This window comes from Hydra vulgaris, chromosome 15, assembly GCF_038396675.1.
Source record: "Hydra vulgaris chromosome 15, alternate assembly HydraT2T_AEP".
Lineage (NCBI taxonomy): Eukaryota > Metazoa > Cnidaria > Hydrozoa > Anthoathecata > Hydridae > Hydra > Hydra vulgaris.
The window spans coordinates 13,624,371-13,641,480 of NC_088934.1; the positions used below are offsets into that span (position 1 = coordinate 13,624,371).

The 17,110-nt window shown below is 29.5% G+C and overlaps 1 protein-coding gene across 1 annotated transcript in view; it reads right to left on the reverse strand.

The window, feature by feature from the left end:
- LOC136092264 (TBC1 domain family member 31-like) overlaps nucleotides 1-17,110 on the reverse strand; it is a 75,948-nt gene that overhangs the window by 38,938 nt on the left and 19,900 nt on the right. Inside the window, exons 11-14 of the mRNA XM_065820088.1 lie at nucleotides 11,579-11,658; nucleotides 10,711-10,857; nucleotides 3,319-3,452; nucleotides 2,141-2,274 (exon numbers count right to left, since the gene is read on the reverse strand). Coding sequence (XP_065676160.1) covers nucleotides 2,141-2,274; nucleotides 3,319-3,452; nucleotides 10,711-10,857; nucleotides 11,579-11,658 — 495 coding nt within the window. The remainder of the gene's footprint in view (nucleotides 1-2,140; nucleotides 2,275-3,318; nucleotides 3,453-10,710; nucleotides 10,858-11,578; nucleotides 11,659-17,110) is intronic.

Below are 17,110 nucleotides of genomic sequence, written 5' to 3' on the forward strand. Positions count from 1 at the left end.
TGCAAGTGCAATGTTTGTTATGTCCATTCTGTTATAAACTTTTACAATATCATTGGAAGGTTCTGTTTCTCTAGAAATATTTGGTTCTGAGTCAACTCATTTTTTCAACTTAAAAAAAATAAATACAAGAACTAAACTTTTTGTTATTATCATTAAGTTAATGGTTTATAAAAAATCTAAAATGTAAAAAAAAGGATATTGAGATATTTTTATAAATCACTATATCAACATTTAATTTATCCAATTTTACTAACAAACATATTATTACTTGATTAATCTGTGCAAAGCAATTATAACCTTCTGGAATCATTTGGTTAAGTTTTTTCCTTTTTTTTTAAATTTTTTAACTCTCTTTTCTAATTGCTGCTGATACTCCTCTTTTATTTTTGCAACTTGTTTTATTTTTGTTGATTCTAATTTGTCTACTCTACCAATATAGCAATGTGCAAAACTTCCAACTTTGTCTCTTTGTGACTTGATAAAGCTGAGTTCTATAACAGGAATTTTATTTTCATGTACACACATACATTTAATATGTGCCTGCTTTTTACAGCCATGATCACAACCATAATCTGAACAAAACATTAAACATTTATAGGATAAAATATCAACAAGTTTGTTGATTTTTGGAACTATTATTTATTGATTTTTTTGCATTAACAAGGCTAACTGCAGTTTTCCACAGATACTTCAGTTTAGCTTTAATACTACATTCTTTTATTACTACTGGATGTAAAAACTTGCAATTAGCTTTTTCTCATTGAGCAGATAAAGCTAGAGTCATATCATTAACTAGTTTATCGACACTATAGTTTCTTTTATTTAGGTCACTGGTCTCTCTCAAAAATATTCCATATCATAAAATTTCCCTTGCAGTAGGGAACTCAGATGGTAAAAAAGGTTTTCCTTTTCCAACATATCTATCCAAAATTTTGCCCTATTTACAAATGGCAGATTAAACTTGTAAACAAATATTTTTAACTTTTTATTTTTTAAATGAAATAAATATATTTTAAATTTTAATACTATTTATGTAAAAGTGTTAGGCGGAAATTAGAATACTTGTAAAATAATAATTTATGGTTCCTTAATTTATTTTCAATTAGTTTGAAGTTTGAATAGAAAAGTAAAATGACAGATGCTTTTGAAGCATTTTTATGAGTTTAAATACTTTTTAATAAACATAAAAAAACTTTTATAAGTATTTTATAATTATTAAAACTTGTTTTTAAATTTATTGTCTCAATAAATTAATCTTTAATTTATTAAGAGCTTTTGACTTGCATTTTTAACTTTTATTCCACACTCCGGCTTCAGCTTTTGCTCTTTTTACAAATGGCAAACTATTGTTATAAACAAAAAATTTTTTTGTTTATAACAATAGTTCATTTTTTGTCCAACAAAATCCTGCAAGTTAGACATCTGGTTTATATAGTATATCATTGCATTTAAGTTTTAAAAAATATCTCCTAATAGGTCCAAAATAAATTTCTTCCACTTAAAGTTTAATTTTTAAATGGAAAAACGAAATACGTCATTGTTTTAACAATTGTCAAAATCCTAGCAAATTGAATACATAAAACCCAGAAAAATGTAGCTGCCACTTAAAGTATTACTCCATTTCATTTATGAAATCCTACCATTATTTCGCTATAAAATTTCTTTTTTTGAAAATATTGGGTTTTAGTCATCAAATTGACACACCCTAATGTATATATTTCTCTAATCATAATTTATAAAAACAAAAAAATTTTTTTTTTGAAATTACTATACCATTCAAAAATTTTTAAAAACAAGGTTTACTTGGGAAGAAATATTTTTTGATAATAGTATGGGGGTATGGGTAGAGATGTGAGTTGTTTTTATAATAAAAATTTCAAAGATAAACAGGAACAGTCTAAATGCAAGAGCTAAAATGTTTCTTTTAAAATATTGTTTCAAAGTTAATTTTTAAAATCCAGTGTTATTTTATAAAGCAGAACACTGAAAGGGTTGCAGAGCATAACTTACAATTAATGATTACATGTTTAAAGAATCTGTCAACTTGAATTATCAACTTGAATGTCATATTAAATTTTTTAAATTTCTTAAATCTTATAAATCAAATATCCAAGAATCTAAAAAACAAATTTCAACTTACTTGCGTAGAAACATCAAGCTTAATAAAATGATTGAGTAAAGGTGGATCATGATAACCAAGCATTTTCTCAATAATGTTTAGGATGGTCAATGGTGGATTAGGAAAAAATTCAAACCATTTTTGACACCATGTTACTAAATAAAAATTTTTACAATACTTAAAAACTTACTAAACATATCATCATATCTACTAAAAACTTATTAAAAAATCTGAATAATGATTTTAAATATAACTAAATTGAACCAAAATATTAACATACAATATAAAAATGGTGATTAGCCAGCTTAACTAAAAACATAATATAATAAATTTTTGGTGACGCTCAAATAAAATATTTTTTAACGCAATATTTAATTCCTTATTTAAAATGCCAAAAATGAAATTTTTGACTTGATTTTAAAATGTGTTTTATGCATCAAACACTAGTAACACAGTAAAAACTAGTGATATTCATTATGAAAGTAATCATAGCAGCTGCTACTTCTACAGTGAATATATGTTAGTGCCATTTTGTCACATAGAACAACCGATAGTCACTTAGAACACATTTTATCATCAAAGCAAAAATTTTCTTTTTGGATTTTATAGTCAATCTTAAACTGTTTATGATATCATTTAGTGCACCAAGTCAATGGATGGAAATCTAGGGAAATCCTTGTGGGAGACCCAGAATTACCAAAAACAACAACATAATGTGTCATTTGGCTGTGAAGGTCATAATAGTATCAAGCTCATAAATTCTTACTCCACTGTCTCCTAATTTAAATGTTAGTGTCCACACAGAAAAAACACTTTATATCTAAATAGTACTAATAGTTTCCATATATATATATATATATATATATATATATATATATATATATATATATATATATATATATATATATATATATATATATATATATATATATATATATATATATATATATATATATATATATATTACAAATTACCATAACTTAGAAAAATTGGTATAAAAATTATTGAAAAGTTCTGAGTTATGAATTTTAGAAGCAAAAATTCAAGTGACGAACATAAAATAGCACTCAAATTTAACACTTGCCCGCTTTTTAAAAAGAAAAATTACATATCACTTAGTTTAATTCAAGTTTTAAAAATCTTGATTAATCCTTAGTTTATCAAAAACTTGCTTACAAAATTTGTACAAAAAATATTACATAGAATTGTTGCTGCAACTTCAAAGCAAACCAGCTGGTTATTAGGGAACAGTTTAATGATTGGAAAAACCATCATAGGAAGATACTCTGTTTCACCAAATATTGGTGACCAGTATGTTAGTGCTGATAACACCCTAAAATAAAAAATATTAAACAATATTAAAAAACAAATATATACACACCTAAGAAAAAAAAAAAGTTTTAAAATACACTAAAAAAAAAAATTTTTTTTAAATTAATAGTATAATCTGAAGTACATGGACACTCAACAATGAATTAAAAAGGTATAGCTGAATTTTAACATGGTAGTACCACAGTCAACTTGTTTCTCTGTGCAGCGGCCTTGCTCGAGTGTTTCGGATTTATAGAGTTGGAGAGGGTTACAACCACTATTAAGTAGCCTCCTCATCTGTAGTGGCCTTCTCGGCCTTGAGGAGGTGAATAACAAAAAAACAAAAAAACAAAAAAATTCAATGTGTATGCTTCATATTTGCCTTGTTTTAGAGATTCTATTTTTTAGATTAATTCTTTATCATGAAGTAAAGTTAAATATACCTATCCAAAGGTAACACACTTTTAATAAATGCGCAGGGGCTAACATTAAAATAAGTAATGATGTCATTTAATTTACATCAGCTCTCTAAAAAATTTAGGGTAATTAAAATTTACAAATAATGCTAAGGAATATTACCATACTTATGTGATCATATCTTATAGCATTAACAGCAAAATTAAATACTCTCTGTGTGCACTTTGAAAAAGCATGTCATATTGATTCGAATTTATTTTCAAGATTTAATTTATTATAAAGAATTCATATTGCATGACTAATTATACATAATTAATGATGTCTTAAATGTTAGACCAGGAAAGTCGAAAAAGCTTTTTTGCATTGTATAGCATTACTGACTGCTTAATCATGGCTAGCAAATGTTTAACACTGTGCAATTATTAATGTACAAACGGTCTGATAATGCTTAAAGTATTATCAGCCCATACAGCATTATTCGTTGCTACCCCTAAAAGCTAAGTTTCGATCAGTTAAAAACAATACAGCTTTTATAATACATTTCAAAATTATTCACTTTCATAACATCTTTTCAACATTTAAGGTAATTAAATGTTGTATGTAAATGTAAATTAAATAACAAGTCAGTTTAAAAATGTTAACAAATTGTTAAAAAATAAAAATTAAAAAGTTAAAAAGTAAAAAGTAAAAATTTGAAACAATATAACAACAGAAGGTATATATTTCTCAAACTAAATTGATATCAAACTAATCATATTTTTTCATGTTTTCATTCTATTGATTTTTAGATTCAAAGTTTTTCCTAGGGGAAATTTTGACTGGAATTTTCTTTTTCATTTGAACAGTATTTTATTTGATTGCGCGTGCAAATTAAATACTCATTATTATAAGTTTCTAATTGAAAAGTAACTTCGTACTAATTAATTCTTAAGATTTGGTTTCTAGTTTCTTGTAAATAAGTTTCATTTTAGAAAAACATGTTTTTAATACTTGGTGCCCCTTGAATACTGGGAGCCCAGTGCAATTGTATTTATTGCAATTGTGAAAGTATGGTTCTGATTTAACTTATAAAATAACAGGAACAATTATACAGAGTATAATTACTCCTGTGTTACCCCACTGTTATGACATTCAAGATAAGTGTCATAAAACATCATTTTTTGAAATTGTCTGATGATACCCCCTAAATGTGTTCTATGTAATAAATTATTACTAAATTTAAAAAATTTGTAAATAAAATTTTTTTTTAGGAGTTGCTTAAGACCCTTAAACATAATATTTTGAAAAAAAAAAGTTCTTTAAAAGCATATGATGTTGGGTCTGAAAAGAAGTGAAATTTTATAAAAACTTCAAAAATAATAAAATTTTTTTATGGAAACACAAATTTTAAAAGTTTATTTTAAAAAACTATAAAAATATGTACTTTTTTATTTTTCGTTAAAAAACAATAGTTTTTAAGCCATAAAATTTAAAATAGTAATCTTTATATAATACTATTTTTGAAATTTTATAAAATTGCACTTCTTTTGAGACCCAACATCATATGCTTTTAAAGAACTTTTTTTTCAAAATATTAGGCACCTGCCTGATGTTTAAGGGTCTTGAGCAACCCCTAAAAATTTTCTAAATTCAGTATTAATTTATTACATAGAACACATTTAGGGGAGTATCATCACACATTTTCAAAAAATGTTGTTTTATGACACACCCTATTCAAGATATATATATATATATCTTGTATATATATATATATATATATATATATATATATATATATATATATATATATATATATATATATATATATATATATATATATATATATAATGTCATAGTAGTATAAAATTAGTAAATAATATACAGCCTTCAGTTTTAGGGTCAGGCCTCAATATTTCCAATTGTGAGGACTGAATAAATTTAAAAATAAAACAATATTTTTTATTCTTGACATGTTTTGTAATACAACTATTACATTTTCAAAAGATTTTATTTTACAACAATACTCTGGAATAATAGTAAATATTAAAAATAGAAGACAGATAAATATTAATGAACAAAAAATATACATAATAAACCAATAAAAATGATTGCAAAAATAACTTGACATATAATCAATCATTATAATCAAAATAAACTAAACTGTCATTTTAAATAAATAGATAAGTTAATTGTATATGGGAAGTGTTTTGTATCCATTTTCATGAACAAACATGATTTAGTAGTTGTCCCTCTTCAATACCAATTTTTTATAAATGGTAAGTGGATTACATAATATCTTTAATTAAACAAATCAAAATATAAAGCCCTTTTTATTTTTAACATTCAGCTATGAAAATAAAGAAAACTTTTTAATACACAATATTTTTATAAACAATTTTAACTTAGTACATAAAATACAACTTTTTTTTTGCGAAAATAATAGATACACGCATATTTAATAATTTAAAATCTTTTTCATAAACAGTGTAAAAATTTGATTGTTTAAATTTGAATTATGTAACACAAAAGGCTTTTCTTGTAACTACCTGCTCTCTTACTAACTCTGTGCAATTTTTAAACTTTTCAAATTAGAAAAAAGAAATTCACAACGAAAAAATGTAACAAATGAATGTTTTATATATAAAAATAGATAGACAATTATACAATTATAATAATATTTATAAAACAACCAATCATTTTAATAAAAAAGCAATCTAAAGATATACTAAAATAGAGTTTAAAAAATTTGGTCAAATGCAATATTCTTTTTAACAATTTTTCTAGAAAACCTTACAATGTTTAAATAAATAAATATCAAACAACAGTTGCTGACATCTGTTTCTCTGATATAATTATGATACAAAACATTAGTCTGAACTAAAAAAACTAACGTGTAACAAATTATCATAATCATTTTATTTTCTCCATAAACTTTTTAATATAAATACTAAAAATTGGCAACAAAAATACTGATTGCCCGCGTAAGCACTATAAGTATGAGAGGCTCGGGTTGTCAACCATGTCCGTTTTAGAAAAGAATTTCACCGCTCATACATTCATTTACTCCTGCCGAGGCCATTATTATCTTTTTTTTAGTTATTGTTATTTATGTTAAAGTTATCAATTTAAATTGAAAACTTTCCTTTAGTTACCAATAAATAAATTAAATAGAACAATCATATAAACATACTTTATATTTATATGATTCATATATATATATATATGTATATATATATATATATATATATATATATATATATATATATATATATATATACATATATATATATATATATATATATATATATATATATATATATATATATATATATATATATATATATATATGAGGAGTGAACCTGCAAAACCAGACAAGTCCACTCCTAACATTTTACGTGCATTTAGTGCCCCAAGCATTCTGGGCATGTTTTACGCGTCTTCAAATAGGTCAGACATGCATAATCAGACAGGACTTTGAGATAAAGCGTGATGAAAATCATTGAAGTCCTTTCCTCGATTTCATTTTTAGACATGCAAATCCAGACAGACTGCGAACGTGTATTGAACGAGTATTGACCAATCACAGCGCATTATTATTACATTAATTTTCTAAATATAGTAACACAGTCAACGATAACAACTTTTAAAATGGCAGGGCACATTGCAACTGCTGATATTAATGATGCTGATAATGAGGGTGTGGAAGTAATTGTGGCCAATCAGGGGTCCAGAAAACCGAAAAGTACTGGTGAAAATTGGTTAAAAGCAAAATTGAGAAGGTATGCAACTTTTGTCATGATATAAAATGAATAGTATCTTACACTAATCTTGCTTATAGCAAGGTACAGGGTCAGTCTGCCCTTGGTCATTTCGCCCAATGACGTTTTCGGCCCTTGATTTTTTTGATCTGGGCTATCTTGCCCCAATTTGCAAGGTGGTTATATCCTGCCATGGGCGCAAATCTAACGTAAATAATTTACATTACTATAAACTTCACAGTATAAACACGCAGAGTGCAAGCCTTTGCAGTTTTTAGAGCCAAGAAATGCAATGCAGCAGAGAGCTATGACTAAATTGTTTGAAAAGTTCTTCCCTCCGCACCTCCTTGGTCCCCTCTATAATAATTGCATCTGGGACTTCACAGTAAACTGCTCAGGGATAACATTACTGTAACATAACCCTAATCAAACCCTAACATGACAAGCAAATCCTGATATAACCCTAACCAAACCTTAACCTAACCCTAAGCGAACAGTAGTAACTTACTCTAATCACACCATCACCACTCTTAACCTCACCATAACCCTGACCTGATCATAAAAATGTTTTTATTAAATTTTATGTTATAGCACTTTATTAATATATATTTTTTTGTAGGCACCAAGTGAATGTGAATGAGAATTTGATTGATGTAACATCGACATGTGAACATAAACATGAAGCCAAAATACGACCAAAGAATCTACTCTTGAGGGTCAGAACGCCAAGAAATGCTCTGCTTTTGGATGTTTACTTGTTCGCCATGATGATGTTTTGTCATTTCGTCGTGAGCTTTTCAAAACAAATAATAAGGTGCAATAGGACAACTAAATACTAAATGTCAAATTGACCAGTGCCAAAAGAATGCGGACGAGATTTTGCCGAAGGGTATTTAACAAGACTTACTCGACTAACTATTTTATTAAAACAAATCGTGTTTGTTAAAGTGCCTTTCTAAAAATCATTCATCCAATCAGTAGAAACCGCCTGAATGGTGTAATTAAACGTCATGTTGAAAATTGAGGATGTGCTACTAAAGGCAGTGGTAGGGATTGTAAAGGTGACAAGAACGAATCTCGAAAAATGAGTGTTCGCCAATTTATCAAAAAACTTCGAGCAACAGAAAGTCACTATGGGAGAAAGAAAAGTGTAAGATTATATTTGCCAAATAAATTGAAAAACATAACCAATTTATGCAAAACCTACAATTCAACTCTATCTCAGACCTTAAAGTTGGATATAGTTTTTTCAGTAGGATTTTCAGACAAGAGTTCAATTTAAGATTTTTCTCGCCTGCTTGTAATACCTGTACAACTTGTGACAGCCTTAAAAATCAGCTACGAGTATGCTCAACGAAAGATAAAGTTGTTCTTCTAATGCAACTGAGAGTGCAAAAATTATGAGCAAAAACATTTAATGCATTTTATGCATAAGAACATATAGAAAAGACATACAGTATTGTGTTTGATTTGTAGCAAGTTCAATCCTTGCCACGCATGACGTGTCAGGAAGGATTTTATTCTTGTCAGTTGTCATTATACAACTTTGGGTTACATGATCAGGTATCTCTTAAGAATTATTCATATAAGTGGATGGGAAATGAAGCATCTTGTGGTTCAAACAAATTTCTAGTGCTGTTTTGTTTGAAAAACATTGTACAATTAAGACTGTTCGCTTGGTGAGTGATAGCTGTAGAGGGCAGAACAAAAACAACATTGTGGTTGGTATGGCTGTATCATGGCTAGTAGAAGCACCAACAAACATTGATTCCATTGAACTTCTCTTTCCAGCATGTGGGCACTTATTTCTTCGTTGTGATCGCTTATTTGGAAGAATTGAGAAGAAGTTGAAAACCAACAACATGATATTGGAACCTAAAGGATTTTATGAAATATTTAGCCACCATTGTGATAAGGTTTTCCATATTGGAACCAACTGGCTTTGTGATGACTGGAAGACAGCAACAAGTGCTATCTACAAACCGGTGAAAAACATTCAAGAAGGAAAAATAATTATTGCAACAAGAACATACAGTGGAAACAAAGTGCCTGTGATTAATTTTCAATGCGAATCCAGCTACAAATGTGACGTGGATAGTGTAGTCAACCTCTTAAAGAAAGGGAAAAAAAATTTAAACATCATGGTTAACTGTTTGCCATTATCCAGACCAATCAACCATAAGAAGTTGAAGGATATTCATAAACTTCTTCATATAGCATATGGTGCAAAATAGAAAGATCTTCCAGGTGTCAAAGTATATCTAAATTTAGAAACATCTGCCAATGCAGTCGATGATACAAGACCAGAAAAAGAGTGCGACTGTGGGGATAATGACATTGCATTTCGGATATAAACAGTAATAGGTTATGTTAAAATAGGCATTTAGGTGAAGGATCTGTGTTAATAATAATGGACATTTTTCATAGTTACATTATTTTTTAGAATTATATAACAAATTGTTTTATTATCACAAATTTCTGATGTTATTGATGGACAATATTCCGGACATGAAAATTTTAAAAACTGATTTTTTGGAAAAAATTACTATAAAGTTACTATTTTTATCATAAATTTCCGTTTTGGAAATAAAAAAAATGATACAATATGAAAAGATTACTTTAGGTGTTGATTTGGCTTTCATTCTGATGGAAAGATAAAAATAAATGTTAACTTGGACAAAAGTAACTGACCTTAATTCTGAGGGCTATATATATATATATATATATATATATATATATATATATATATATATATATATATATATATATATATATGTATATATACATGTATATGTATAGATCTATAGTTTGTTGGCTTTGGGAAGAGCGGAAGGAAAAAAGTGATTCTCACGCCGACATATACGTCACTTTTAATTACTTTTAACTTTCGTCCAACATTTCCGTGTTGGACGAAAGTAAAAACCATTAATTTAATTACAAATTAATTGTTATATAAAAAAACCATTTTATATATATATATATATATATATATATATATAAAATTGAAATACAATATATATATATATATATATATATATATATATATATATATATATATATATATATAAATATATATATAAAATTGAAAAACAAAAAACAAGAAAAAAAAAAAATTTAAAAACTAACTTTTGCAACACTCTTAATAGCTTCTGACTTTTAATTGGAAAATTCTCGCCAATATTAACGAAAGATGAGTGTATTCCTTTGTTAGCCAACATATCAAATGCAATATGGTTTTCTGGCAAACGAAGAATAGTCTTCCAGATAAACAATCTTTTATAAAGAAAAATATTGGAAACCAAATTTTGAAGTGGAAGTAAAACTACACAGTGGTCTTGAACCAAGCAAATTCGAAAATGTCATTCAAAACATTTTATAAACTTATTTTTTACAAAATATTATTAATTAATAGTAATAATTTTTTACTAATTATAAGTATTTAAATTATTGTAATAGTTTAATAATATAAATAATAACTGCTGTTTGTTAATATAATAATTATTAATAATAATAATTTAATAATATAAATAAATAACAATTTATAATAATATAAATTTGTTACACCTGAATTTACTTTTTTTGTCTATAAAACATCTTAAATTATAAATATAAATTTTTTATATACAATTATTCTATATATAAGTAAATCTATATATAACTATCAGTCTTGCGTATTTCTATGAAAACATACATACATATATGTGTGTGTGTATATATATATATATATATAGGGCTAAATTTAACGGTCGGACATCGCTGCCTTTGGACTGTTTTAAGATGAGATTCATGGGGTCAACCAACCCTTGTTTATTTTTAATGAAAAAATAAACAATGATTTGTTGTCCTCCTCTTGCAGGTCTCAAGAATGGTGTATATATATATATATATATATATATATATATATATATATATATATAAACAAACAAATCGCAAATGATGTTATGATGACATTTTCTTGTTTTAAAATCACTTTGCTCATAATAAAATAATTTACCTATACTTAGCAGGATATTCACCAAAACCTTTCAAAATTTTTCTCAACTTTTTCATGTCTAAACCTTTTGGTAACTCTCTCTTAAAAGAATAAAAATTAAAAATAAAAAAAATAAAAGAAGAAAGTTAAAGAACAAGTAAGCAATTGACAGAAAACTGTCAACAGAAAACTGTAAACTGTATGATTCAGGAAAACAAAAAAGAATTCAAAAGGAAACAGGATAAAACTCCAAAGCATCAATGTTTGAGGAAAGAAGCTAAATAAATAAAAACTGAATAAAAGTTTTTGAAGCATAAAGAAACAGTTACAATAAAAAAACTTTGATTAGTGATGAGTCAGGTGAGATTGAGTTTTGCTCTATGAAACAAGTGACGATAGCTTATCTGAACAATGACCAAGGTAGATTTGTAGAAAAGAATAAAAGATGCAACCATAAGAGGATAAGATAGAGACACCTGCCTAAATTTAGCAGCTAGACCAGGTTTTACAACTTTCAATATGCGCTTTTAGACTTAGTCTAAAAGAGAGAGGAAGTCTTATTAGAAGAACTAGCCCAATTATGATAGCAGTTTTTCATACAAGGACAAATTAGAGATTTATAGAGGTAGAGAACGAAAGCAAGAGTAAGTAAATGGCAAGTACGTATTGTAATGAATTGTGTACATGGGTCCCAAGAGATGTTAGTAGGATAAAGTAAATGTGATGCCACTAATCAATATAGGAAAACCTTAGATATGTCAAAAGCAATAGCTCTTGCCTCACCATTTGGGCAGTAGTTGTGGGTTTAGATCAATCACCAGTGTTCTAAAAATTCTAACCGCAGATGTCATTTCACAGTAGGCAGGAAAACAAGATTGAGTCAAGCACTTGTACTGAATATCTATTAATAACAGGAAGAGGGTGGTTATTAGATTTATAGGATGAATTAGAGGAAAAGTTTTTGATCATGTATGAAAGAATGTTAAACTTGCCTTTATTAGAAAAAAATGTTAAATATTTACCAAAGTCTCTAGAAACTTCTGAGATAAAGTATGAGATTTGATAATCCCCCCTTCCTCCCCATATAACAAATTATAAAAAAATTATTAATGGCTTCCTACCCCTGTTGTATGATGTAATTTGTACTGTATGTACAAATTACATCATACATGTACTCATACTGTATGATAAATCGTGTAAGAACTGAATTCTTTATTTTTAAATTTTTATATACTTTAAACATTAAAATCGAACAATAGCATAAAAATTAAATAAAATAGACAAAGAAAATACTATGTGAAGCAAGTGAAAAAAAACCCAATGAAATAAGCTACAAAAATGCTAATGTATATTTTAATTTTCAGTGTTCAAAACAATTGAATTCCAAGAAATAATACAATAAATTAAAAGAAATAACTTTAGTTCTTTATTTAATAATAATTTATTGTCAGATCAGGTTATCCTGCTACTGGTAACATGTAACCCAGTACAATCTGCTTCATGTCCTGCTGCCTTGTAGGATACGCCTTTTTAGGCAAAGGCTAGGAGATGCCAACTCCGATTTAAAACACCCCCTGCCTTGGGGCTCTTGGTTGAGTAAAGGCTAGAGATGGTGTCTAGATAAAAATACTCATCTTGGGCAGATGTTAAATGCACCCAGCTACTGTCTTGTAGAAGGCCTCCTAGGCAAAGACTTAAGGGGTAAACAGATTCTATCTGTTGACCAGCCTCGCACCCCTTCTTCATCTATTAGGCTGGCGCAGATGTATTTTTATTACATTGTTTCCAGTTTAGGATGTTGAATGCTGGATCTTCTTGACTCAATGCATGGGTTTGCTTGTGTCACTGTTTTTATGACTAGGCAACTCATTCTATTATCTCCTTATGAGGGTACAGCTCTAAAACTCAGTTTTATGGTTCTGAGGCCGGCTGGTAGTCAGGTTTCCCGAACTCTGTGGTAGCTCTAAGAGAGGCTGATTCCATCAACAGCTGAAAAATATCAAAGTATTAACAGTGCCATGTTGCGCATGGATGGTGTCCCTGTTTGTACTTTTGGTGTGCATTGCGGAGGCCACATTTGGAGCCCTTTGTTACGGCTTAGGGTTTATTAGTAGTAATGAGGCAATTGCTTGGGCTATTAAACGGTGTTCTGAGTACTATCTATGCTTTGAGTCAAGTTCTTCAATCTAATTTAAAAATGAATAAAGTACCAAAAACTATAAAACACAAAAAACCATCATCATCACCAAGTTCTCTAAACCTATCATTCACTAATATTCGTGGTCTTCGAAGTAACTTTTCTTCTGTTGAGTCTTATCTCTTGCAAAGTTCACCAGACCTACTTGCTCTTTGTGAGACTAATTTGAGTTCGGCTGTCTCATCTTGTGATCTTAGTGTTGATGGTTATCTTCCTCTGATTCGTAAAGACTCCAATAGCCACATGCTTGGCCTGGGCATTTACATTCGTAAGAATTCACCTGTTTGTCGTGAAACTAGGTTTGAATCCACAGACTATTCTTTTATGTGCTTTCGTTTAGCACCACTTCACGCTATTGCCTTTCTCTTTGTTCTATATCGATCTCCTTCATCTCAAGACTGTACACTTTTTGATGTTATTTCTGATCATATTGACCAAGCCCTCTCTCTTTATCCATCAGCTAATATAGTTGTTGTCGGTGACTTTAATGCTCACCACTCTGAATGGCTTGGCTCTAGTGTCAGTGACTCTGCAGGCATTAAAGCCCACAACTTTTGCCTTTCTCAATCCCTAACTCAAATAGTCAACTTTCCAACTCGCTTTCCTGACAACCCTAATCATTTACCTTCTCTACTCGACTTATGCCTTGTTTCTGATCCTAGTCAGTGCTCAGTTTCTCCACATTCACCCTTAGGTGCTTCTGATCACAGTTTGATCTCTTTAAAACTAATATCTCATTCTTCTTCATCACCTGAATACCCCTACTATCGAACCTCTTACAACTACAGTAAAGCTGACTGGGATTCTTTCCGTGATTTTCTTCGTGATGGCCCTTGGGTAGAAATCTTTCAACTTCCTGTCGACAAATGTGCTTCTTATATAACTTCGTGGATTCAGGCTGGCATGGAATCTTTTATTCCCTCTCGACGATTCCAGGTCAAGCCTCACTCTCCTCCATGGTTTTCCTCACACTGTGCTGCTGCGATTGCCAATCGAAACCGTTACTTCCATATTTATCAGCAAAACAATTCTCCAGAAAACAGACGTCTTTTCATTACTGCTAGAAACAACTGTAAAAAGGTTTTGTCTAACGCCAAAACCCGCTATTCTCAGGTCATGAAATCTCGTATCTCATCTCAAAAATTAGGCTCTCGTGACTTCTGGAGAATCTTTAATAATATCAATAATAAGGGCAAATCTATAATTCCACCTCTCTTGTATGGTTCAGACTTTGTCACCTCACCTAAAGACAAAGCCGAACTGTTTGCTAAAAACTTTTCATCAATATCATCTCTTGATTCCACTAATTGCGTTCTACCTGATATTGCCAACAAACAGGTTGATTCATTGCTTGACATTCATATCACTTCAGCATCTGTATCTAAAGTGATTTCCTGTCTAGACTCTTCTACAGCTTGTGGCCCAGACAACATACCTGTTATTGTCTTGCAGAAGTGTTCTCCAGAGCTGTCGTCTATACTCTCAAAACTATTCAACAAATGCTTATCAGAGTCTTGTTTTCCAGCCTGCTGGAAAGCCGCATCTGTTATCCCTATCTTCAAAAATTCTGGGGAGCGATCTGATTCGTCTAACTACCGTCCCATAAGTCTTCTTCCTATCATAAGCAAGGTTTTTGAATCTTTAATTAACAAACACTTAATTTCTCATCTTGAATCTAATAACTTACTTTCTGACCATCAATATGGATTTCGATCTTCTCGTTCTACAGCTGATTTGCTAACAGTAATAACTGACAGGTTTTATCGTGCATTAGATGAAGGTGGAGAGGTTAAGGCCATCGCTCTTGACATTTCAAAAGCGTTTGATAAAGTTTGGCATGCTGGTCTTCTCCATAAGCTTTCTTCTTATGGTGTACCCGGCAACATCTTTAAGATCATTGAATCCTTCCTTTCCAATCGTAGCATAAAAGTTTTCCTCGATGGACAACACTCTTCTTCTTATTCTGTAACTTCAGGGGTTCCTCAAGGTTCTATCCTTGGCCCTATACTCTTTTTAATTTACATTAACGATCTTCCAGATATTCTCACATCTAAGGTGGCATTGTTTGCTGATGATACTACCATTTATTCTTGTCGTGATAAGAAACCAACACCCTCTGATTGCCTGGAGGGGGCATTTGAGCTTGAAAAGGATCTCACTTCTGCTACAGCATGGGGCTCACAGTGGCTGGTGAACTTTAATTCAGATAAAACTCAATTTTTTTCAGCCAATCGTTATCGCAATAATTTAGATCTTCCTATATTTATGAACGGTGATGTACTCGATGAGTCACCTACTCTTCATCTTCTAGGATTAACTCTTACTTCCAATCTTTCTTGGAAACCATATATCAAATCGGTTGCAAAATCAGCATCTGCTAAGGTTGCATCTCTTTATCGAGCTCGCCACTTTCTTACTCTGGATTCTATTCTCTACCTCTATAAATCTCAAATCCGGCCTTGTATGGAATACTGTTGCCATATCTGGGGCGGATCTTCTAATGATGCCCTTTCTCTTTTAGACAAGGTGCAAAAACGCATTGTAAACATAGTTGGACCTGCTCTTGCAGCCAACCTTCAACCATTATCACATCGTCGTAATGTTGCTTCTCTTTCTCTTTTCTACAAATACTATAATGGGCACTGCTCGAAAGAGCTAGCGTCTCTTGTGCCATCTACTAAAATTTATTCTCGTGTTACTCGTCATTCAATTAAGTGTCATCCTTTTTCTGTGACTGTTCCTAAGTGCTCCAAAAACGCTTATTCGTCTAGTTTTTTTCCTCGAACATCAGCTCTTTGGAATTCGCTTCCTTCATCTTGCTTTCCTGATTCATATAATTTGCAATCTTTTAAATCGTCCGTCAATCGTTATCTTGCTCTACAATCTTCATCTTTTCTCTTACAGTAACTTCCAACTTTAATTAGTGGCTGCTTGCAGCCTTGTTGGAAGCGAAGATGTTTAAAAAAAAAAAAATAAATAAAAAATAAAAAAAACAAACAGTTCCAATAAATAAAACAGTCTTTTGTTAACATCATCCAATATTTTTAAAATCCCTAACATTAAACCTGATTTTTTTGCACTTAATGGGATAAAACACTCTGCCCTGAAAAGTTGTAGTGAAGTGAGTTATACCACTTTGATTCATATGTTCCAAAAAACACCACCTCATATGTTCCAAAAAAAAATCTTTTTTTTTTAAATGTAACTGTAATTGAAAAAAAAAACTAAAAATGAAATAAAACACTTGGTAACATTATAAATCAATATTTTCCTAGATAATATATTTTACTAATATAAATATAAAAAATAATAAAATTAAAAAAAGATAACTTTAAAACAAATAATTTAATACTAAC